The 24,613-nt window shown below is 32.8% G+C and overlaps 1 protein-coding gene across 6 annotated transcripts; it reads right to left on the reverse strand.

Moving 5' to 3' along the window:
• Positions 1 to 10,277: 10,277 nt before the first annotated feature.
• On the reverse strand, positions 10,278 to 17,886 carry LOC142542854 (MADS-box protein SOC1-like). 6 transcript variants are annotated; one of them, XM_075649716.1, is made up of 8 exons: positions 16,971 to 17,883; positions 13,717 to 13,804; positions 13,014 to 13,075; positions 12,823 to 12,922; positions 12,480 to 12,521; positions 12,354 to 12,395; positions 10,868 to 10,966; positions 10,283 to 10,539 (listed from the first exon to the last, which is right to left on the reverse strand). In XM_075649716.1, the coding sequence occupies exons 1-8, from the start codon at positions 17,150 to 17,152 to the stop codon at positions 10,492 to 10,494; spliced, it is 663 nt and encodes a 220-aa protein (XP_075505831.1). In that variant the 5' UTR covers positions 17,153 to 17,883; the 3' UTR covers positions 10,283 to 10,491. The 6 variants fall into 6 exon arrangements, 5 of the variants coding, with proteins under 5 accessions (XP_075505833.1, XP_075505831.1, XP_075505835.1 ...); XM_075649720.1 differs by having other exon boundaries at positions 10,283 to 10,542; positions 16,971 to 17,210; XM_075649717.1 differs by lacking the exon at positions 10,283 to 10,539 and having other exon boundaries at positions 10,710 to 10,966; positions 16,971 to 17,879.
• Between the last annotated feature and the right edge of the window lie 6,727 nt (positions 17,887 to 24,613).

The raw sequence follows: 24,613 nt of genomic DNA on the forward strand, positions 1-24,613 counted from the left end.
ACAACAAATATTATTGTGCTGATGATATATATATATACGATAAAATGTGCTCATTTTTCTCCCAAATTTTCAAATTTTTAAAAGTCCATGTTAATCTTTTTCTTTGCCACGTCGTTTTCTTGCTTTGATGTAGCATTTCATTTAAATATATTGGGTGTGTGAGAATCGGTACAAGGTTAGATTTTTATATATCACGAAGATATTATGAAATTAACTCTCTTTCCCATTTTCTCGATGTTCATGATCATAAGTTGGTTAAGCCCTTAGTTGATTTCTCAGTTTTACATGTGCATATACATGATGACAATTGTGTATTTGCTGTTGTTTCAAATGTTTATGTTTTTAAAAGATCTGAAAACTCAGTGAACTTTTCACCAAATTTTCCACCAAGAAATCTTCATAAATTTTTGCCCTTTTACACTGGATTCTTCATCAATATCGAATTTGTCACACACGATTGCTTTTAAACTCCCACCCACAATTTATGTTGTTTTCTCCCCACAATTTCTATTGAAACTTCTATCCACGTCTTCCCATTGTTTTGGTTGCTATGACAAGTATATGGTTCTATAATAAAATGAGAGCCCATTGATGAGGAAAATTATTAACTGTAAAGTTTATCTTGATTGTTCTCCTCCGGTGATATCTTCAACCATGATTTCTTCTCTTCTACGTGCTACTATTGATGTTAATCCGAACAACAATCATAGACGTCAATTAAGCACAATGCTTCAATGAATAAGAAGACAGTCAATGACAGAAGAACGATTAATGCAATAATTCTTTCGTGGTGCTGATCAAACTATCAACAACGAAGATACGAGATTGCATCCATGACATCTCCCGATGAATCCACCTTTACTGTGTCTAATGTTACTCCCGATTCACTTGGTATTATATATAGAGCATTCTGCAAGTATTTCGGCCCATTTATTGATCATTGTTCAATATTTATTTTATTTTACATCATTGAATAACAGAACTGTTATTAAAGTTTTTTTATATAATTAGTTAATAATGACATTCTGTTGATGAAAATGCCATCTCTCGATGATGAAAACAATGAATAATATTGGATAGACAGAGATGGAATTTAATGAATAATGATGAGAATACTGTTAGAGTAGATGCCCGACAAGACAACTTGTGGCTCGGGCTTTATTGACTCTAATTTAAAACAATATTTATTTTAATAATATTTTACGATTTTATTCGATTATGGCATTATACTTTATCTGTATACACATGCAAGCTGCATAGATAAAGTCATTGAATATACAATAGGTATCATGAGGTCTGTGTCGCAACGTAAGATCATGAAACTCATTAAAAAGTGTAACGTATATTCTAAACAGGTTCTTAGTCAAATCAGCCGCCTAAAACAAGGATAAAGGTCGCTCGAGCTTGAGACCAGCATCTGTGGTGTAAACGCCATGTTTCATTGGCAAGGGCATGGAGATGTCCAGTCACACAGATGGGTGATCATATGATGATGCACTGAACAACTCTCCCTCGGACTATCCAAGTGGTTCCTACTTATCAAGTGGAATAATCCGCAATTATGGTTGTACACCATTAGTCCTTTGACCCGGGACAATGTAAAGGCTATACGTACTAGCATGCACTTTGATCCATTTACCGACTCCATCGAGGGTCATCAGGTGGCGAGGTTGGGTGTAGTTTCGAAATACGTAGGAGCAAATGCATTGTAGTCGAGGATTCACCGTTCGCCTACGGGTGAAGATATCCTATGTGATCTGATGAGTTAATAGTGCAAGGAGTCTCTGGCCAGAGCAAGAAATGTGCTTTAGGGAAAGGTGTTTTCCTAGTTGCACATGTCATGCCACTATTAGTACTCAAAGATAAATCACATCGTTATCGAATTCATATGCAACTCTCGATATACCAATGGTTGCAGATTCAATCGTGATATATGTGTTGAAGGGACCGTACTATACGCTAACCAAGACTAAAGGTTCGTGCAGGCACTATCAGTGATACCTAGGGGATCATGGGGCGATGCTACTAGACCCTCTTACCATGATCCGATTGGTGCAATCAGAAATGAGTTCTGACATTCTTGATCAAGGTGTTGATGAAATGAATGGGGCTAACTAGGATAAGCCCAAATAAGAATAAATGTTATTATGAATCACATGGAGATGTGAACCTAGGGTTAGCTGTATCCCTTAACCATTGAGGGTCACACAAGTATTGGATTCCGTGTTCCCGTTGAGATAGTCAAATTTCAAGGAGTTGGAATTTGACGACTATAGTTTGATAGAGATCAAACAAGAAACTTATAAAGAAATTTATGAGCTGATTCCATATGATGGAAAAAATGGAAGTTAGCATGATTGCTAAATAAGGAAGGAGAGTGGAACTGCCTGTTTTGTGAAGGAGTTCACTAAAATTGGCAGCTGCCTAATATGGTAAGTGAAAATTTTGATCTTCGAAATTTTCGATTTTCATTATATGAACAAGACTTGTATCCTTAATACATTGGCGCTCTCGGATCTTCGATTGGGGTTATAATGAGTTTGGAATCATTTATTTAGTGCATATAGAATTTACTAATTAAATAGTGGTGCTAGTAGTAGTGACTACTAACATGCACAAATTCTCATAAATATTTTAGAGGAGTCTAGAATTAAATTAACCAAGAAGTTAATTTATAAATTAAATAATAATTATTTAATTTGATATACATATACATGTACATATTTTATATGGTGATATAAAATATGTGTATATGATATTATTATATCATGTATTATTAAATGTTAATAAATACATTATATAGTAATTATATGAGAATTTAATTATAATGAAAATATAGAGTCGAGGAGAGACTCCTAAGTCGCACTATAAATAAACCATAAGAGGTTATAATTAAATAGAGATTTTTTTTCCATAAAATCCAAAAATTTCCTTCCCAACTAAAAGTAAAGTCACGGCCATCCCCTTGTGTTGTTGGAAATATTTTGATCAAAAAGGTAAATTTGATTTGCCTAAATATTGATTAAGAATCAATAAATATTAGCTTAATTATGGATTAAGCAAAAAGAGTTACAAAATTCATGATTCACAATCATGAACTCTCGGCCTATTCAAAGATTTTGGGGAAAAAAAATTTCGGCCACTTTTGGTGTCTTCTACCGCCGCTCGTCTCCGGATTTTGGAAATTCGGAGACTCCAGTCTCAACACACAAATTGTTTGTGATTTCTAGTGCAATCCAAGCGAGGAACATATCTTTCGATCGTGGACCTATTTAGACGACCAAATGAGAAGAGTCGTTCGTAGGAAATTACAAGAATGACTATATATGCCTAAACACCGGAATAGACGCCCAAGCAAAAATATTTTAAACTTTCGCTGTGTCTTTGTGCGAGAATAAGATGTCCCAACAAATACTACATACTTGGAACGATGAAGAGAAGCTTGTCGGATCAAGTAAGAGCACATTTTATTTAGATTTGGTTGAGTACAAAGTGAGTTTGTTATAGAAATTTTTGGATAGTTGACTCAACTGAAAGTGAGACTTTCAGGGGATGAAAACATGATACAAGGTGATGTATCATAGCAGCGTAGCTCCATAGCTGCCTATCTCGTAGCTCTAGGCAAGGAAGTGCCTTACCACATTCCTTCACTAGTTGTTTCAGAAACGCTCGACTCGTTAGCTCATTAACTCCTCGTTAATTATAATTCCTGAGTATAGCTCAATAAAAACGTAACCCCAAAGCCCGTAGAACGTATGCTAAAACTCATTGAGTGAGATATATACGCATGCTTGGGATTACTTAAAGAACTTTGCTTTGAGTAATACTTCTCTTTCCTCTCTTTGCTTGGAAGAATGGTGTTCCTTTATGCTCCCAAAATTTGTCTGTTTCACGTTAGTGCCCCAGTATTCACCCATCTTTGTATGAGAACCATGAAAAAACTGGTTAGGGATGTCTCGGTGCGATCCTCCGATACTTTAGCATTTGAAAGAAGAAAAATTATGAGAGCATATATGTGAAAAGGGATGGAATCCTAATACAATGTGTCCTCCTTTTTACAGTAAAAATTCACCACTGTTAAAGGAAGAAACGAAAGAAGAACAAGCTCTGCTCTTGCTGAACTGAATCTCAGAATTGAATTAATTGACTACTGAAGAATACACGCATTTATATGTCCAAAACTAAAAAACCGTTAAAGTGCTAATCTAATATCTAATAAGGGAAAGGTAAGCGTATAAAATGAAAGCACGTTTCTTTTACCACTTTTACAAGAATATAACCAACACACACCCCTCAAGCTTGATACAAGTTTCGAGTACCAAGCTTGGATAGAAGATGACGATGCTGATCTTTCCCTAAACTCTTGGTGAAGATATCAGCAAGCTGATTATTGGAAGGAATGTAAGCTGTTTGAAGGACGCCCATGGTGATCTTCTCACGGACCACGTGGCAATCAATTTCAATATGTTTGGTACGTTCATGATACATCGGATTAGCAGTAATGTGGAGAGCAGCTTTATTATTACAATAAAGAGTTGCGGGGGAATGTATAGGGACGCCCATATCAAGCAAAATCCCACGGATCCAAACAATTTCATGAGTAGTAGCAGCCATAGCTCAGGTACTCGGCTTCAGCAGAGGATTTGGACACGGTTTGTTGTTTTTTTGTTCGCCAGGAGATTAAAGAATCACCAAGCTTAACACAGAAACCAGTTAGGGACCTTCGAGACATAGGGCAAGAAGCCCAATCAGAGTCACAATATGCCAGAAGAGACATGGAGGTTTGGGCTGCCAACAAGATACCCATACCAGGAGAACACTTAAGATATTTGACCACCCGTAGAGCAGCATCCATGTGAGATTGTTTTGGAGAATGCATGAATTGGCTAAGATGTTGGACTGCATAACAAATGTCTGGCCGAGTGATAGTGAGATAAATCAAGCGGCCAACCAACCGCTGATAGGAATCTGGTGTACTCAGTAAAGGATCATTAGGACAGCTGGATGTATCTGGTGCAATTATGGTATCGAACTCCACAGATGTCAACTTCTTATGTTGTTCCATAGGTGTATCACATGGTTTACTACCAGAAAGACCAGAATCGGCAATGAGTTACAGCGCATATTTATGTTGATTAAGATAAATGCCTTGAGAAGAACGAGCAATCTCAATCCCCAAAAAATATTTCAATTTACCAAGATCTCGAATTTGAAACGAGAGTGTAAAAAACATTTGAGCTTTGCAATCAATTCCAAGCTACTTCCCGTGATGACAATATCATCAACATAAATCACTAGAATTGTGATATGATGAGAGTCGCGACTAGTAAAGATGGAATGATCATGATGAGATTGGACAAAACCAGCAGCTTGCATGATACTCACAAATTTATGATTCCATTGCCGAGAGGCTTGTTTGAGACCATATAGTGATTTGCGCAAACGACATACCTTATGAAGACCTTGAACATGATAACCAAGGGGAAGCTTCATAAAAATCTCCTCATCCAAATCACCCTGAACAAAAGCATTGGCGAACATCCATTTGTGTCAAGGACCAGTTATTTACGGCAGCCAAGCTAAGCAAGCAGCGGATGGTAACGATCTTGGCAGTGGGAGAAAAGGTATCATGAAAGTCAATGCCCTGTTGTTGGGTATAACCTTTTGCGACCAAACGGGCTTTAAATTTATCCACTGCCCCATCAGGATGATACTTAATCTTATAGACCCATCGACAACCGATTGGTTTAGCATGAGTGGGAAGATCAACAACATCCCAAGTATGATTAGAATCCAATGCTGCAAGCTCTAAATCCATAGCCTTCTTCCATCTAGGATCTGTCACTGACTCATGATAAAAGCGAGGTTCCGTGACCGATGATATAGCAGCCACAAAGTGTTGATAGGCCGGTGTAAAATGAGAATAAGAAAGATATTGAGAAATAGGATATGGGCAATGGACAGAATTACTTTGAGGTAATGTAGGACAAGAATAATCTTGTGTCCATTGAGGAACCACTCGTGTTCTGTTAGACCTTCGAAATGGTGGTTGGGAATCAGCACTTGGTAATGGAAGGACTGAAGATTCAGTTGTTTGTGGGATACAAGAATCATCAGTGGAAAAATTTTCGAGACAAGTAAATGAGGGTGGAAATGGTGGAGCTATAGGTAAACTTGAAGCAAATGGAAACAAATTCTCATGAAACACAACATCCCGAGAAATAATAAATTTGCGGCTCTGAAGATTCATAACTCTATATCCTTTTTGTACATTTGAATATCCCAAAAAAACAAAAGCTATGGCACGAGCAGAAAATTTGTGTTCAACGGTCAGGGAATGAACGTAACAAAGACATCCAAAAACTTTGAGATGATTATATGTTGGAACTTTGTTGAATAAAACTTCGAAAGGAGTTTTAGTTCCTAGGACAGGAGTAGGGGTTCGGTTGATTATATATACGGATGTCAGCACACAATCACCCCAAAATCTTAAAGGGAGAGAAGCTTGAAACCTTAAGGATCGAGCTATATCAAGAACATGCCTATGCTTGCGTTCCACTACCCCATTTTGCTGTGGCGTATAAGGACATGAATTGAAATGAATGACACCTTGGGAAGCAAAAAAATCACGGCACTCAGCTTTAAAGAAATCCGTCACATTGTCTGACCGAATGGATTTAATTTGAGCAGAAAACTGATTGTGCACCAAAGCAAAGAATTGCTTAAGAATTCGAAATACATCAAGCTTAGAATGCATAAGATAAACCCAGGTTCCTCTCGAAAAATCATCAACAATTGTGAGGAAATATCTTTTCCCATTGTATGTTGGTGTATTAAATGGACCCCAAATATCCATATGTATAAGTTGAAAAAGGAATTGAGACTTTGTCAAGCTCATTTTTGGAAATGACAGCATAGATTGTTTTGATTGAGGACAAATAGAACAATGCTTCAATGACACATTTTTTGACAGAAAGGGTAACAAATACATTCTGGAAATAGGCATATGTCCCAATCTTTTGTGCCAAGTATCACAATCAACCGAAACTGAACTCTGACACACAACATTATTTTGATAATGCAAGGTATTACAAGTAGGATTGAAAGAAGGCAACGACATTACAGTAGAAGAAGTGTTGAAGTGTTGAAACAATTTATTGGTGGTGAGATGATATAACTCATTCTCTTCTTTACCAATCCCAACTATTTTCCCACTTACCAGGTCCTGAAATAGGCAAAAACGAGGGAAAAAAAACTAATAGAGCAGTTGTGAGACTTGGTGAATTTAGAAACATATAAAAGGTTGAATTGAAAATGAGGAACACAAAGCACATTTTGCAATGTAATTGATGATGATAAGGATACGGAACCAATGTAGCTAATGGACAGCTTGTTACCATTTGGTAGTCTAACTGAACTAGAGCAATCAGCCATGGACTTAGCATCTTGCAATAGTAGATGAACATCCAGTCATGTGTTCATTTGCTCCTGTATCAATTATCCAACTAGTACAAGATTTTGGAAATACATTACCTGCCTTATTAGCAGCTGGAGTATTCGAGCTATATGTGGTGTGATTTCCCAACAACTTTATAATCTCAGCATACTGTTCTTGAGAGAAAACTGGCACAGGGGAAACACAATCAGCTGCTGGTTCTTTATAACCTGATTCCTTATGATTGCTATCTTCCACTGAATTTGCTGCTACAACCGGCCTTTTTTGTTTCACATACATTTTTGGATTTCTTCGATTGTCACCACGAGGTTGCTGCCCATATAGGCGATGTCCAAGAGGATACCCAACCAACTTGTAACATGTGGCTTTCGTATGTCCTGTCCAGTTGCAATACTCACAATATGGCTTGCCTTTTTTTGGTTCTTCGGCTTTATGTTGCATAGAATAAAACACAGATGCTGGTTTGGAATCCACTGAAGTTAATAATCTATGTGATTCCTCCTGGGATATAATAGAAAAAGCTTGTCCAACGCTCGGTAGTGGACTCATCATAAGAATTTGGCTACGAACCGACATGTAGCTATCGTTTAGTCCCATAAGGAATTGGAGTAACTTTTGCTGCTGATCATGATGCAAGTACTTTCTAGCTGTATCACATTCACAAGAAGGGAGAGTAACCAAAGATGCATATTCATCCCATAAGTGTTTGAGTTTCGAATAATAAGCTGAAATTGTGCTGCTTTCTTGAGTCAATCGATTAATATCACGATGAATTGAAAAAATCCTTGATCCATTCACTTTGTCAAACTGTTCTTTCAGATCACTCCAAACCATTGAAGCGTCTGTTGAATACACAATTCCTCAATAAATCTCCTTAGACACTGTGTTCATTATCCAGGAAAGCACCAAAGCATTACATCGCTCCCACTGATGTAAGGAAGCATGTCCAACCGCGGGTCTCAGATGAGAACCATCAATAAACACAATCTTATTTTTAGCTCTTAAGGCAATTATCATAGCTCGACTCCAAACGCCGTAATTTTCAACGCCGAGCAATTGATCATTAACTAGATTCATTCCTGGTGTGTCCGAAGGATGCAAAAATAGAGGATCATTGAAATTACCTGAATTTGCCATCAATTAATGTCTTCGCTGGTCTCTTATGTGCAGCTCCTATTGATGTGATCTAGATCTCGTAACGAGTTAAGAAGAAGGATCGAAACCTACTTGCTCTGATACCATGTTAAAGGAAGAAACGAAAGAAGAACAAGCTCTGCTCTTGCTGAACTGAATCTCAGAATTGAATTAATTGACTACTGAAGAATACACGCATTTATATGTCCAAAACTAAAAAACCGTTAAAGTGCTAATCTAATATCTAATAAGGGAAAGGAAAGCGTATAAAATGAAAGCACGTTTCTTTTACCACTTTTACAAGAATATAACCAACAACCACTATTTAATTTATTAAATAAGATGCGTTATTTGTCTTTTTCATCTCAACAATATCGATCGTTGTTATTATGTAATCCTCAATTCATTCTCGGGTTTTTCTTGAGCCAATTAAAATATATTGACATAACACATAACGTATTGAGCGAGCGATTATTTTAGGGCATCACACGTGATTAAATTTCGCCAAACTGTGCATGTGGAAATGGTTAGATATTATCTTTGAAAAATGCATGTCGGTGACAACATTATGTATATATATAAATTTTTTACATTGGCAGAATTGAGAATTCAATATTTCTCAGCTATTCGAAATAATCATTCGATCAACGCCTTGAGCTATTTCTTATCATAGTTTCAACTATTCTCGAAAATGTCATGCTAAGATTCTGAACTCTAAAACAAAGGTTCCCACACGTAAATGCCAGATGCAAACAAGACAGCTATCTCTAACTCGATCATCCCATTTCTGTTATAATATTCTCGAAAATGTCCTTTTTGACAATAGTTATATGTAACATGTGCATGCACAACCAAAATATCCAAATAAAATAATCAATAAATTCAAATAACGTAAACCTCATAACATAATATCCAGCACTCCATTAATGTTTTATTTTTGGAAAAAATATTAACTTATAAGTAATATCCTGACGCAAGAGTCAAATACTGATATTAACTATTATGTCAAACAACAACCTTCCTTATGGTCGATTTATTATTTACATGAATAACCGAACAACTATCTTTTGTTTACCACCACAAACGCATATGTAATTATATTAAATATTAAACATGTTTTGGGCCGAACAATATCCATAAGGATTATATGCCAAAATCTTTTTATATTTTAAAATAAAATTAATCTCCATGAATGATATCATTTTGACGACATTTTGTTTTTATCAATCAATTTTAAAATATATATAGCCTTATCATTATTTTAATAATTAAAATTTTAAACTGAACCGAATAACTTGAACCGTAGTTTATCTTTTTTTACAATAAGTAGCACGTGGGTAGCATTGAAATTTCGCCCCAGCGCGCCCAACATTGATGGGCTCATCTATGATATGCAGGGGAGCAAGCGCTAAAGATGCGCCCCTGCGACTGTCTAGGATAGTCCTAAGCGAAGAGCGCTTTAGGTCGATTTTGGTGAAAATTTTATCCAAATTTTTTATTTTTCTCTATTAAATTTTTTATTTAAAAAAAAATTGGACGAAAACTCAATATATTCATACTAAATCTTTAAAAATTTCAACCAAAATCTCTTTACCGAAACTGAATTATAACAACGTGCATTATTGTTTTCAACCAAAATCTTTTCGCAATTGAAGCTATGATAAAAAAAATTCCAAACAAAATTTTCTTTTACAAATCTGAAGCCAACATCATGCATACATTTTAAACAAAATATCAATTATTCAAAATCAATGGCTCTGATACCATTTGTTGGAGGAAACTCCATATAAATACAGAATCCATCATGTCAAATCCTAAAAAATTAAACTGAAAATCTTAAGTCAAAGCATACCTGAAGCCATAATCCTTAATTCTTTAGAACGAGTCTTGATCTTCCAGATTTACGCATTCTTCTTTGAGAGAATCCTTTTGTTTTCTCTTTGGAATATCTGCTATAATAAGAGTAAAGAACAAGGAACGTGATAACACGCTATCCAAGGACCATGAGCAATATAAATAGTGTATAACATTACTTTCTGATATTTCTGTTTTAGCTCATCATATAAACATAAATTATAATTTTGTCTCTACATATTAAATGTCCACAACCTATCAGATATATTAAAGTATATTAACCAATTACTCTAAGCTTTTGGCTTCACTTCAAAACTCACATCACATAATAATGCACATATAAGCTCATATAACTGAAATTGACCCAACAAGATATACATAATGTAATTAAATAGCTGGCCTTTAAAACTAAACATGAGCCACCTTCGTTTTCGGCGGTCCGATAAACAACCCCGTCTCCACCTCCATATCTGGCGATAATGGTTGGCTTATGGGGACGCTGGACATCGCCAACATCTCACACTATCACAAAAATAACAAGAGATTATAACATGGTGTCCACCTCCATCACTAGTTAGTTCTACATAAAATATATACAAATCCTACATATATATCTAATAATACATACTGTTTGATAAATACACTCTTGATATTGGCTTATGCATTTTTAAGTTAATCTGATAACTCATCTCACAATTATATATGTGTATTTCACTTTCTCAAGTTTCAAATTTGTGCATTAAAAATTGTAGAATCGGCCATTTAATTTGTTCTATACGAACTTTTGGTCCTCTATTTGATTAAAATTTGGTCTTAATATAACAATTTAGCTTTTACCAAATTTAATACGATTTTCATCATAATACAGACATATGTTATGTTAGCACTTTGACAAGAATTGGACTAAATGTACAGAACACATCGTTTTGCATTAAAACAAAACTCGACTAATCAAAGGACTAAAATCATACAGATTTTGAACTTAGATGATGATATTTTGAATTTTCTAAATACATTTGGTTAAATACTGTGCAAAAACTTGTGTGAGACGATCTGACAGGTCGTATTTTGTGAGACAGATATCTTATTTGTGTCATCCATAAAAAATATTACTTTTTATGCTAAGAGTATGACTTTTTATTGTGAATATCGGTATGATTGACCCGTCTCACAGATAAAAATTCGTGATACCGTCTCACAAGAGACATACTCTAAACACTGATATTGTATATAAAATTTAGGACGTTCAAATAATCTGTAAGCAGTCTAAAAAATAGTAGGTAAAATGCTCATTAACATGAAATAAACCAAAATTCCCTTCATACTAATTTTATCTCCATGACTAAAATCATCACGATTATAATTTTTTTAAATACAGTGTCATGACTATATATGCTTATGTTTAAAATAAGGTTTAAATTAGAACACTCGATATCAAAAAATATCATTTTAAACATAATAAAAGCTAAATATATCTCTTCCTCCTTTCAAGCACAATATCTCTAAAAACATTTGACAATTTTGGAGTGCTATAATAAATATATTCATATTTTTTTTAATTTCAAATCAAATTAAAAAAAATTTACCGTCATGGGTTTAATGGTTGAATTATTCCTTTGACGAGGTTATTATCAGTAAGAACCAAATTTTTTTTATCCTGTGATTCCATAAAAAAAGGTGTGAATTCATATCAGCAAAAAGTTTGAGCCCTTAGATGATCGCTCATGGTAATGGTACTACCCCGAGGGTAGCATATCTTTAATCGGGTTTTTAACCCGTGAGTTGAAAATTCTGAAAGATTTTAGCTTTGTTGATTTAAACAAGAGTTTTTTGGAAGAAAAAAAAAAGTTTCACCTCCTTTTATATAAACACAAGTAACTAAAGAATAATTTATGGATTCAGTACCCACCTTTTCCTTTAAATCAGTGTTTACTTTCATAAGTTTTGCCTCCTGCGTCATAAAACAATTAGGGTTGCCAATTATCAAGCAGCACCAAGAAATCGATTATTATTGATCCTTGATCTCAGTTTATACCTGTTGTTTTAGCTGATGGATCTGTTCTTGCATTAAAGCATTCTGGCCAAGTAAAAAATAAAAATAATACTCATTAGTCAGATAAATAGAATTCCAGATTTCATCCATATGATAAACTATGATCAATGCAGAGGAAGTGAATCAACTATGCATGTCACGTTATGGTTCATACCATTAAATGTAATTGAATATAAAAACAAATATTATAGCATATGTACTAGACGATTACCACAGCCGAATACATGAATGATAACTCGAATTGATTATTGGTATGAAACGAAAAGAAATCGATATTGTAACTAATGGATATGGATTTTATACACAATGACATTAACGAGATCACCTTCCTAGCCCTGATTTTGCTTAAACTTTTTCCCAACTGTTCTTCCACATGTACTAACTCGTTAATAGAACACGAATCTATATTTTCTCCCAAGAGTTTTCTGCAAATATTTGTGCAATCATATTCTGAGTTAACATCAGCTTGTCAAGTATTGAACCTAATCATATAACCGATGAGTGGCTCATGAATACCTTTTAGCATCTTCAAGTTGATCAAGTTTCTTATACGAATCAGTCGCCTCATCTTTCAGTTTCTGCTTAGGATGCAATAATATGGAAAAATGTAAGAAAGATCTTGTACCTTTCAATTCACCTCTTTTTATATATGCTTGGGAGATACTTATAATCCGTGTATCTTACAAGTATCTTCCGTAGTTATAATGCATGTATGATTTGCTAAGAATATTGCATTTTTTCTCAAGATAAAAAAAAAATTATGCAATGGTTGTTGGTACATGTAGTTTCTTTGTAATATTAAAAAGGAAAAAAAATCATATTTAACGGATGCAAAGAACATGATTGCACTAGCTATCAGTATATTTTAGACGGACGACAGGCAAAATATATTTAGACCACCACCAAAGGAATGATTCAAAATACTTTACAAAAGTATAAGATTGAAAAATTTGTCGGGTTTTTAAAGCCTTTCTTTGTTGCATTAATGGATTTGATCAAACTAAGGATTTCATATCCATAATAACAAAATCAATAGGTTTATTTGAGTAAATTTGTTTGACAATAGATTTCAAGTCAGCAACTAGCTGGTTATTTGTTAGGTCATTGTAATGGACTTAAAATTCATCTCAATATGTAGTCATTTCAAATTCTTCCTTCAAATATCTCGTCAAATTCAAAATCCTCTGATCTAAAGCTAAAGATGAATAAGAATCCATACCTGCATATATACTTCTTCAGTTATTCTCAGGTTGGCTAGGGTACTCTTGGCATTCTTTTGATACCGTTCAATTGTGTTACTCATCAGACTGCCAACATGAGTTGCAGAATATATACCAAGAGAAATCACTCAGAATCAATATTGGAAAATCCAGATATAATACACACATAGATATTTTATTTTTTATTTTTTGATCACACACACTTACATTTTCTCAAGGGTTTGTAAGTTATGGTCTTTTCTTGTTCAATTTGTAAAAAAAAAAAATTTTTTTCTTTTTTTATGATTCTAGGACTTGTTACATTTAGAACAAACCCTAAGACAAAATTCATGTTGCTAAATGATTAAAAAATACATATGCTTTAGAGACTAGGACATAAATTTTATGTTCCAGTGCCATTGGTGAGTGAATATGATTCTAGAAAAAAATGGAACATCATAACTAATCAGAAAGCGGCGCAGCGCTTAATTTTCCTTCGATTCGTAAAATATGATGATTTTTTAAAAAATGATCTACATGTTTTACTAGCGGATGTCGTAATCATTTAGAATATTGTTCTACCATACATTACCTTCTCTTGAATTTTAGACTGCAAGCAGACATTAAGCTCATTAATGCTTGGGGGAAATTAATTAGTGAAGTGAAACAAGATACGATTACACAGATGCATGCTTGGTATCAAATAGACATGCGATTGACTGATTACACATGGATATGCATCATTGAGGATTGATAGTGTGTGTCTATATATATCGAAACATTGAGTCAAACGTTAAATGAAACATTGATATGTAATCATTTAATGTCTTATCCTTCCCCCGAGATGGTGTCTCATATAGTTCAAAATTTTAAGCACGAGGAAAAGATAAACATGAAAACGAATAATTTATGATGAATAACTTTGTAATAGGAGTTCTTCAACATTTTATACAATACTGATTACAATAAGTATTTGTATAAAACTATTGATTGTATTGTCTCTAACAAACTCGAGCTTAATTTTAGGATAATCTGTTTCAACGTGGTGTCGTAGCAAGAAGTTCAAAGGTTTAATTCCTTAATTAGGAGGGGAAAACCTTGGCTACATATTTGATTAAGTTAGTCTTAGGTGGTTTTTCCGGTTTGAAGTCCGATTAACGTGCGAGTGTATTTTAATCTGAAGATATATTCTAAGTTTTCCAGCTTATACATACAGGGATATGCTAAAAAAATTCGAGTTTTGGGATAGATAATTTCAAGAAACTTATATAAAGAACAAAGAAAATATCAAAAGTATATATAGTTATAGTATATTAACTTTAAAATCTACCCAAAAATAAACGTTTACTCTTTTTTATATAATAACAAGATTTCGTCAGAATATTCACTTTTACGCACAAATATGGGATTTCAACTCTAACATCTGAAATCCTCCAAGTTAATTCCGATCTATTATATGACACGATCAAACAAGTAAATGTGTAAATTAATAAATGTATATACAGGCAAAATGTATGTATATATACACACTATTATTACAATTATTGATTTAGTTCAATTATTTATCTGTCCCCATGAAAACTGAAGGGACACGTTTTCACCTGGCCAGAAAAACTTTAATGAGAAAATTTATTTTTCTGCGTCACAATTACTTAGGCAGCAAAAAAGATTTGAGTTTCCTATAAGCACATTTGGCTTTTAATCATGGCAAATTTTTAAGATGAAATCTTGCAAACGATTAAAATATTGTTAATCATTTACATTACATTTGGATTGAAATCCATAATTTTGATTATAGTTTTATTGTTATCAATAAAACAATAAATACAATTTGAAATTAATATCTTATTTATTTTATTTAGACGTTAGTTACACAAACAAACTGAATGAACTTGAAATTCAGCTTAATTAATAAGAAAAGTTATACAAAAAATTTTAATTAATATGAAACGCTAGCAACGGTTTTTGACTAATTAACGACGATTTAGAGAAACATCGTCGTTAATTAGCGACGGTTTAGACATAATTCGTCGCTAATTTTTTAAATAAAATAAAAAAATTACTTTTATAATTTAATAAATCTACCAAAAAAAACTTACAAACTGATTAAGCTAATAATATTCATGATCTTAACTAACAGTTAAAAATTTACCAAGAATTGAAGCGAACAAACTTACCCCAAATCGAAACTAAAATCGTTTGAGAGAGAAACATTTATCGTAGATGTGAAGCGTTGTGAATGAAAATAGACCGAAAACGCGAATATTTATAAACAGTTTGCGACGATTTTTGGTAAAACCGTCGCTAATATTAAACAGTCGGTAACAAAAACCGTCACTCAACAAAAACCGTCGCTATTTAACTATTTAAAAAATTGCGACGGTTTTAATAATAAACCGTCGCTAAATATAACGACAGTTTAAGTAAAACCATCGCTAAATATAGCAACAGTTTAAAAAAATCGTTGTTGTTTGTCCAAAAAACACGCTAACCCACAACGATTTTCTAAAACCGTTGTCATTTTTCAAAAAAAAACATGCTAATAGACAACGGTTTATAAAACCGAACCGTTGTCTTTTAGTGTTTTTTTTTTTTTGGTCAAAGACAACGGTTTTATAGTTTTAGAAAACCGTTGTCTTTGCTTTAAAAAAATACTCAATAACAACGGTTTTCACTAAAACCGTTGTTAAAAAGTAAAAGACAACAAAAAAACCGTTGTTTTTAAGTATTGTGTATTCAGTATTTTCTTGTACTGGTTATACAAACAAACGTGAGTGGACTTCAAGTTTATAGTCTAAATCTACAAAAATACATCTAAAATTTATAAATTCGAAATTCATCGATTCAAATACAAATTTTCGAGACAGTACTCTCCATTGTATGTATCATTTTTTTATTTTGCCAATCCCTCCAAGCAGAGAATAATTTTTTTTTGCCTAAAAAAAAGTTCAACAATTTAAGTACTACTCCAAGGAGGTGCCAATAAACGAAGTCAATCAAGATTCTACGTACAGAAACTTATTATCTACACTGCTTATATATATACACATATACACCAAAAGGTCAATTTTTTTTAAACGAATATTTTATTTAAAGCAGGATTGACCCATCAAGATATATGAGACTTCTCATGAGACTCACTCATTCATATATACACACACATACACATATATATATATATATAAGGCAGTCTGATATTCAATATCTAAAAAATAAAGGGAGATTTTTTTCTATTTTTTATCAGAAAATAATAATGTGATAAAAAAATTTGTACCTGGAACTTGAAAATTCATAGAGTCTACCAGAATGTGAAAAAATTATAAGTGCGACTTCTGCATCACAGAGAACTGAGAGCTCAAAAGCCTTCTTCAAAAGCCCACTCCTGCGCTTGGAGAAGGTCACTTGCCTGCTGCTCGCATTTTCAATCCTTTTCATTTGGGTTTTTCCCCTCACCATTTTCTGTATATATGCTTTCAAAGATTGATTATTTCCCGGATTATTGGAGCATAAACCAGACAATCAACTGTTTTTCGAGTTTATGATCAAGAAAAAGGGGGGGAAGTGGCGGAATATGGAAACCTAACTGGACTGCCACAAATTTGGGTTGTTGAAAAAGATTCACTCCAAAAATAGCAGAAGACGGAGAAGAATTTTCATGGGTTTCTCAGATCTGTGACAAGGAATGAGCTGATAACCGTAAAGGGTTAGAGGTAATAATTGCCAAGAAAACAGCAAAAGAATGCCTGAAAATCCATGAACCTAGGCGGGAATCCAAATATAGAAAGGGTATCGCGTTGATTGACTCAAAAAGTAGCGAAGAACGGACAAAACTTTACGTGGGTTTCTCAGATCTGTAAGATTTATAAGCTGGAAAGGGATACATGAGATGGATCAAGATTAGAAACCCTAGATTAGTATTTCTCCAAGAAATTGTGAGGGAAAGTGTCGGTTGCTGATTTTTTCCAAATGGATTTGAAGTGATTTCAAAGACTCAACCATGGGAACAGCGATGCAGATGGTTTAGGAAAGTTAGTTTAACCTCATTCCTTTCTTCTTTTGGTAAACACAGCGCAGAAGCACTAAATATGGACAAAATAGATAGAAAGATTGAATTGAGAGAATGACCTGCAAAGATAAGTGGAAACTTTATGGAATTATTTATATTATTTTTGGGTTATCAATTGAAGCAAGAAGCTTTGGGCTTTTGAGAACCATTCACAGGCACGAAAATATTGTGTATCTACACACACACACACACATATATATATATAGATATATATTTTATTTGACTTTCATTAATCCATATTTTTGCCACAATTAAGATATTATGTTATACATTAATCTTTTTTATATTTTGTAAAGTTTATATATAGTCTTGCAAATTCGAAATATAGTGAAAACAAAATTGCAGTGCTCTTTGGGCGCACATATATTTTTATTGATGAAAATTGATATAAAAAATTGAAAATATGATACTGATATATTGTATTTGAGTATCAACGATATAAATTAGAACAATTGTATTAATATCAATATTTGATACACTTGTTTAAGTACTGAAATATCATATATAAATACTAGATCTGAAATAATTATTACTCAAAATATTATATATTAATATCATATTTTTAATATTTTAACAACAAATAAAAGTAAATTATTGAGGTTTTATTGGTCATTTCCCGTGAAAACAATAGCTAGAAATACCAAGTGTGGTGGACCACAGCTGAATGTATAGTGTTGAAAAACCTAAATGTCCGTACAATGTTAGTTACACGTCGATATCTATCCGTACGGTCGAGCAACTCTAAGCCAATGTAAATGCGCCACGTCGTCATCCACTTGACGTGTCTCGCATGGGTCTTTAATGTCTGCGGCATTTAATTAGTAATTAGTAATTTATTTCGACTATACTTTTCAAGTTCTATTTTTTGGCACGCCGCACGTTGTTATATATTCCATCCACCACTGCTAATTTGATTATTAAATTTTTGCAAGATGGTTTTACGATTATATATTAGGAGATAAGTAGATTTGACTTATAATTAATATTAAAAATAATATTTTTTTTTATGAATTAGGCTTGGTTAGAGATTTATCTCACGAAATTAACATGTAAAAATGTCTCACAAGAGTTTTAATTTAATTTGAAAGCCAAATAACAGTATTTAAACAAGAGTACCTCTCTTGTGAGACGGTCTCACGAATCTTTATCTGTGAGACAGGTCAATCCTACCGATATTCACAATAAAAAGTAATACTCTTAGCATAAAAAGTAATATTTTTTCATGGATGACTCAAATAATATATATGTCTCACAACATACGACCCGTGAGACCGTCTCACACAAATTTTTGCTTTTAAACAAATATTACATGATATCCTAATAACATCTTCAACCATTATTATTTAATTTACAAATGTTACCAGACTTGATGAAACTATTTATATGCAATTTTATTGATTTTTGTTTTATTTAACTTAAGAATCTATTAATTTGGCTAAACATAGTTACAATTTTTTTTAAAAAAAGTTAATAATCAAATTTTGCTTTTCGAATATGTTTGAAGTGATGAGAACATAAGAAAGAAATTGCGGACGGCCTATTTCCTATTGTTTGTGAGAATTATATGGCCAAAATATATTTTTTTTCATCTCTAGTGTTTATCTTATAGATGGATTACAATACATAAATATATAAACTAATAATTTGTTACAACAAATAAATCTAATCTAGTTGATAAAATAAAACTAAATTTCAAAGATGAAAATAACAAACAAATTTAAAAATATTGTATATCATCCAACACCCCCCTCAAGTTGGAGTCGGGATTGAAATGTCAAGAACACCCAACTTGGAAGTAGTCGGTGATGCGCATAGGGGTTAGCGTTTATTTTCGGGTATCGGGTACCTGATCCGACCCAATCAGTTAAAACCCGATCGGGTCGGGTATTTTTAAAAAAAATCGGGTTCGTCGGGTACCCGATATCCGAAAATAATTTTCGGATTCGGATTCGGGTATTTCACCGATACCCGATCGGGTATCGGGTACCCGAAATTTTTTTAAAAAAAATATTGGGCATATATGTCTATTCATTTAAAAAATACATATAATGACATATGATTAATCATAAAATGATATAATGACATGATATTTTGTGAAATGTGAAAAATACATGTTTTTTTTTTAAATTTACTAGTCATAACTCGATATAATGACGTGATTTTTTGTGAAATGTGAAATATATATATATATATATATATTTTCAAAAAAAAATTACAAAAATTAATTTTTTTTTCGGGTACCTGACTGTCGGGTACCCGAAAATACCCAATCATTCGGGTTGGTGTCGGGTAGTAAAATTTACTACCCGACTGACTGAAGATTTCGGTTGTGAATAAATCCAGCAAGCGGACTAGGTCAAGTTATAATAAATAGATGATGAGTCCAAGTATCGATCTCACAGAGACTAATATTTAATTACTAGAATTTATATCACTTAACTTAAGCTAGACAAAATAAATAAAAAGATGATACGTGGATTATTAATCTAAACTTTAAATAAAATAATTGCAATTAAAAACGAGGGATTCAAATTCAAATAAATAACTAAGACACACAACGGTACCAAACTCTACTATATTGACACGTGTTAAAATTCAATTAATTATTTAATTCTTGACAATCATGGTGAAATCCCCAAATTTATTTATTAAACGATTCCTCGAGTTAATAAATCTATTTAAATCTAACAGTCCAATTATTTCTAATTGAATTTAATTAGATCTAAATGCATTAAATCTTCGTGGAATTTCAGTTTTCACCTAAAACCGCACACTGAAACCAAATACTATTTCTAGTCAGTTTAACCATGTGTTGATGACGTCTTTGTTGCTATATTTAACCAATCATCTTCTGATTCGTGATTAATCAACAGACATGTAAATAATTGATCAGGCTATTAACAAGAAATATTAAACCTAACGTCAATCAATAATTAAAATCAAGAAAAATAATATATTAAAAATAAACCAAATATCAAACAAAATATTTTTTGGCCCTATTGTGGTCTTAGCCTAAAGAAAATTATTCCATGAATTCAAAATAGAAGTGAAAACTCATATTTAAGTTCATAGAAGAAAACAAAAGAAAGAAGGAAATAAGAGGAATTCTCTGTGATTTAGACGTGTGTGAGGAATTCCTTCAGCTTCTGTCCTCCAATCTTCCTCCCCTTATGTTCTTCTTCCGCGTTGTCGCTACTTCACTGTAGTTTTTTTTCTTCTGTGCTTCCTTCCTCTTCTCTCCTGTTACGACCCTCCTCCTCTGTTATGCTCTCTTCCTTCCCTCTCCTTCTGCGATGCCTTCTTCTGTCTCTTCCCTCTGTATGATTCTCTCTTCTCTCCTCTCTTCTCTGTTCTGTCCCTTCCGCGCTGGTTTTTTCTTTTGTTTTGCGCCTACCTCTCCTGTTACGCTTCTGCCCCTTTTTATTCTTTTCAATGGGCCTCCTCTTTCAAATATTTTAAGTCCATGTCAAGTATAAAAACTGTAGATAAGATATTTATCAAGATTTACATAGATTTTTCTAAATTTTAAATATCATCAAGGAATGAGAATATTTTATTTCCTTTCTTTTGATATTTCGTTTCCTTTGAAATCTTATAAAATCATCTTATCTCTCAATTTAGGCATTTTTTCCTCTTCTATTCAAATCTACAATCATTATAATAATTAATTAAGATAAGCACAAAATTAGAGATAATAATTTTAGATAAGCACAAATATTATAAAATAAAATCCTTAAAATCTCTATAAGATTTGGGCTTATCAACCCCCCCACACTTAATCTTTGTTCGTCCTCGAACAAATCATAAAATAAAAATATAAATGAAGAATATTCAATGATTCACCACAGAAATGACACAATCAACACTTTTTAATCTACCAAATTCCGTCACACTCTATCAAAGGGCCACACTTTGAAAATCATAAAATTCACATTCGTTGCAACTTCAAAACTCAAGCATTCATTAGAAAAGATCAATATAATGAGACGTGTGTAGTGTGGAAGTCAAAACTCATATTCCTCAAATGTGTTTTAGTTCAAGGAGTGCTCATATTTTCTGATTTTTTTTTAAAAGAAACTCTCCATAAGCTTGTCTTTCATTCATTTCTCCACTAAATATTGGAGGAATATGACCCGGTCAATATGTCTTTTTAAGCTTATAACGTTAGGCAACGGCTCACGGCTACAATAAGATAGGGATATTCAAAATGAGATAAAATAAACAATTATTCCTTCAACGCATTCCTTCATCTTTTATCTTCCTCTTTATTGAGTTTCATCATCCTCCATCTAATTTTTTCATATTCCTTATACTTTCGTTTATATTCCATTTTTTTTTCTCTTCCTCAGCTTTTGTTTTTTTTCTCATTCTTCAACAACATTCTCTTTTATTTATTTTTTCAATCACCACATCATACAATATTCTTTCCTCCTTTCTTTTTTCCATTACATATATATTTTTTATTTCATAAATCCCCTTCCCTTCTTCATGATTTTTTTTCAAACTCCTCCAATTTTTCTTATCAATTATCAACACATGAGGGTTATTGAAAATTTTAAAGCGCTAAAGGGTTTTATTTCTCTCAAAATTAAGGTAGATGAATAGTGTATGAGCTAAAATTGGGTAGTTGATGTGGGATTTCGAAGGAATACGAATGGGGGCTAATTATATGTCTTTGACACACTCCATTCGATTTATTAGGCTCAAAATGGGATACTAGGGATATAAATGATACATTGGGTAGGCTCGAAAGGCTCAAACGGTCCAAGGATCGCCTAAATCATCCCTAAGTCATTCTCTTCCGTATTTTCACCTCGAAAGATAATCAGACAAGTTCTAGATTGTTTCTTTTCTTTCTTTTTTTTTCAATTTTTTTTATGAGCTCACCTCTTGCTAATTCACAATTAATTCATATAAGTATGACTTAAAGTGCATAGATGATGTCTCAAAACATGATATAAAACTAGTTTGTGCTCAAATCCTTCGGCTACAACTAGAGCTCATCTCAATCAATTCTAGGTATGATGTAATTTCTTGAGTGTTCAAAAATATAGAAAGTCAATTAGTGTATCATGTAATCACTAGTGCGGTTTCTCAAAGAATAACCAAAAAAATTTTCATGATCGAGGATTAAACATTAAAGCACATGCTAAGAGTGGTGACGTACAACCAAACATAAATTCCCCCCACACTTTATATTTACATTGTCCTCAGTGTTATGACATTTAAAAGAACACTTCCCTGACAGTGTTGTTTTAAGCTCCATGGAATGCTACATGGGGATGATAGAATTCCTCCGTGCATGTAGTCTTTTGTTTCAACAGTTAAATCTTTTCCAGAATCCAAATCATCTTACTTCATTCCAATATTCCCTACACACACCAAAATCACATAGAATTAAACTAACCAAATGAAAAAGTAAAAATAAAAAAATAAATTAAATAAAATAAAATAAATCACTGGATTGCCTCCCAGCAAGCGCTAAATTCATTGTCTATAACTTGACTATGAAGAAGCATCCATCAAATAGCGGCTTCTGCCCATAGTAAATATCATACAATATTACATATGGGTCTTTATTATATGTGCCCTCAAGCTTGGCATAATATTGACATTGTAAGCTCGTCGCTCCAACACTCGGCAAAAATTGATTATTAGGGGAAGAACAATCTAATCCATGATCAAGCTCGTAGAAGATGTAATATTCTTGAGTTTGCTTTGATGGAAATAAAGAATCTGCTGGTGGAATATATGTTAAGACCATATATGAGTTCAAATCTGCTGGTGGAATATATGTTAAGACCATAAGATGAGTTCAAAATTTACCGAGATGTCAGTACATTATCAATATATATCGTTCATACCAAATATTTGATCTTAGTTTTCTTATTTTATTTATAATTTAATTACTTAAGTATTATATTTTTTAATATATAAATATTTTTTTGATATTTTGTTATATACCGAATTTTTCATAATTTCATATTGATATCGTACCGAAAATTTCGATATTGTTATCATAAAATACCAAAATTTTTATTATACAAAAAATATCAATATTTTCAATATTTTTTCTAATGGTTACTTCAGTATACCAAAACTTTTAGTATTTTGTACATGGTCCGTTAGTGTTTTGAAAAGAAAGGAGCTTAAAGTCGCAAAAATAAAAAAAACATTAAATGAGTATTTAATAATAGGTACGATGATTGAAAGCGACATGTCCATTCTGTCAAGTAATAGTACAAATGATCGTTGAAAATCAAATCCAATCATTGAAGCTTTTTCAACTATATATATGCAAATTTCAAAGAGAAGATACTACCAAAACTACCGAACTGCTCGATTATTTTTTAAAACTTGCATATTTTCAAGATTTTCGAGCATACTCAAAGTTTTAATATTTCAAGCTACTTACATAGCACACGCCTATCAAAATATATAAGATCTTTCAAGGATCAATATATGCTACATTATCAACTCAAGCCGTTAAGCTGACCGTTGAGATATTTTGTATTGTTTTACGGTGAATTGATAGTTCTTAAATATCCAGATCTTAAAAAGTGATTACTAAGAGTTTAGTTTAGGTAGTATTAAGTCATAGTTGAAGTAATTTACTACAAGACATTATTAAACAAAATTCTTTTACTGAAATTCTTCCTAACTAGAATAAAGAGTGACATTTGAGTGTTATCTCCGAACTTCCATAAAATATTTCTCTCATTTCATTATGCACTTTATATTATTGCTTATATTTTTTCAAGTTGTTTCTTGTTAACTACCAATTGCATTATATAGTTTATCACTAGTCAAGTCAAGTCATTTCCGTATTTATTCACTTTTCAGTGGTCCAG

The sequence above is a fragment of the Primulina tabacum genome, chromosome 4 (assembly GCF_025594145.1).
Source record: "Primulina tabacum isolate GXHZ01 chromosome 4, ASM2559414v2, whole genome shotgun sequence".
Classification (NCBI taxonomy): domain Eukaryota; kingdom Viridiplantae; phylum Streptophyta; class Magnoliopsida; order Lamiales; family Gesneriaceae; genus Primulina; species Primulina tabacum.

What these genes read in the sequence shown, in the direction of transcription:
- LOC142542854 (XM_075649720.1), bottom strand. Translation starts at nt 17,152, where the DNA reads ATGGTGAGGGGAAAAACCCAAATGAAAAGGATTGAAAATGCGAGCAGC. An exon ending in CTGAAGAAGTATATATGCAG is followed by an intron (nt 13,076 to 13,716) that starts GTATGGATTCTT and finishes CATCCTAAGCAG; the next exon opens with AAACTGAAAGATGAGGCGAC. An exon ending in CAACTTGAAGATGCTAAAAG is followed by an intron (nt 12,923 to 13,013) that starts GTATTCATGAGC and finishes AAATATTTGCAG; the next exon opens with AAAACTCTTGGGAGAAAATA.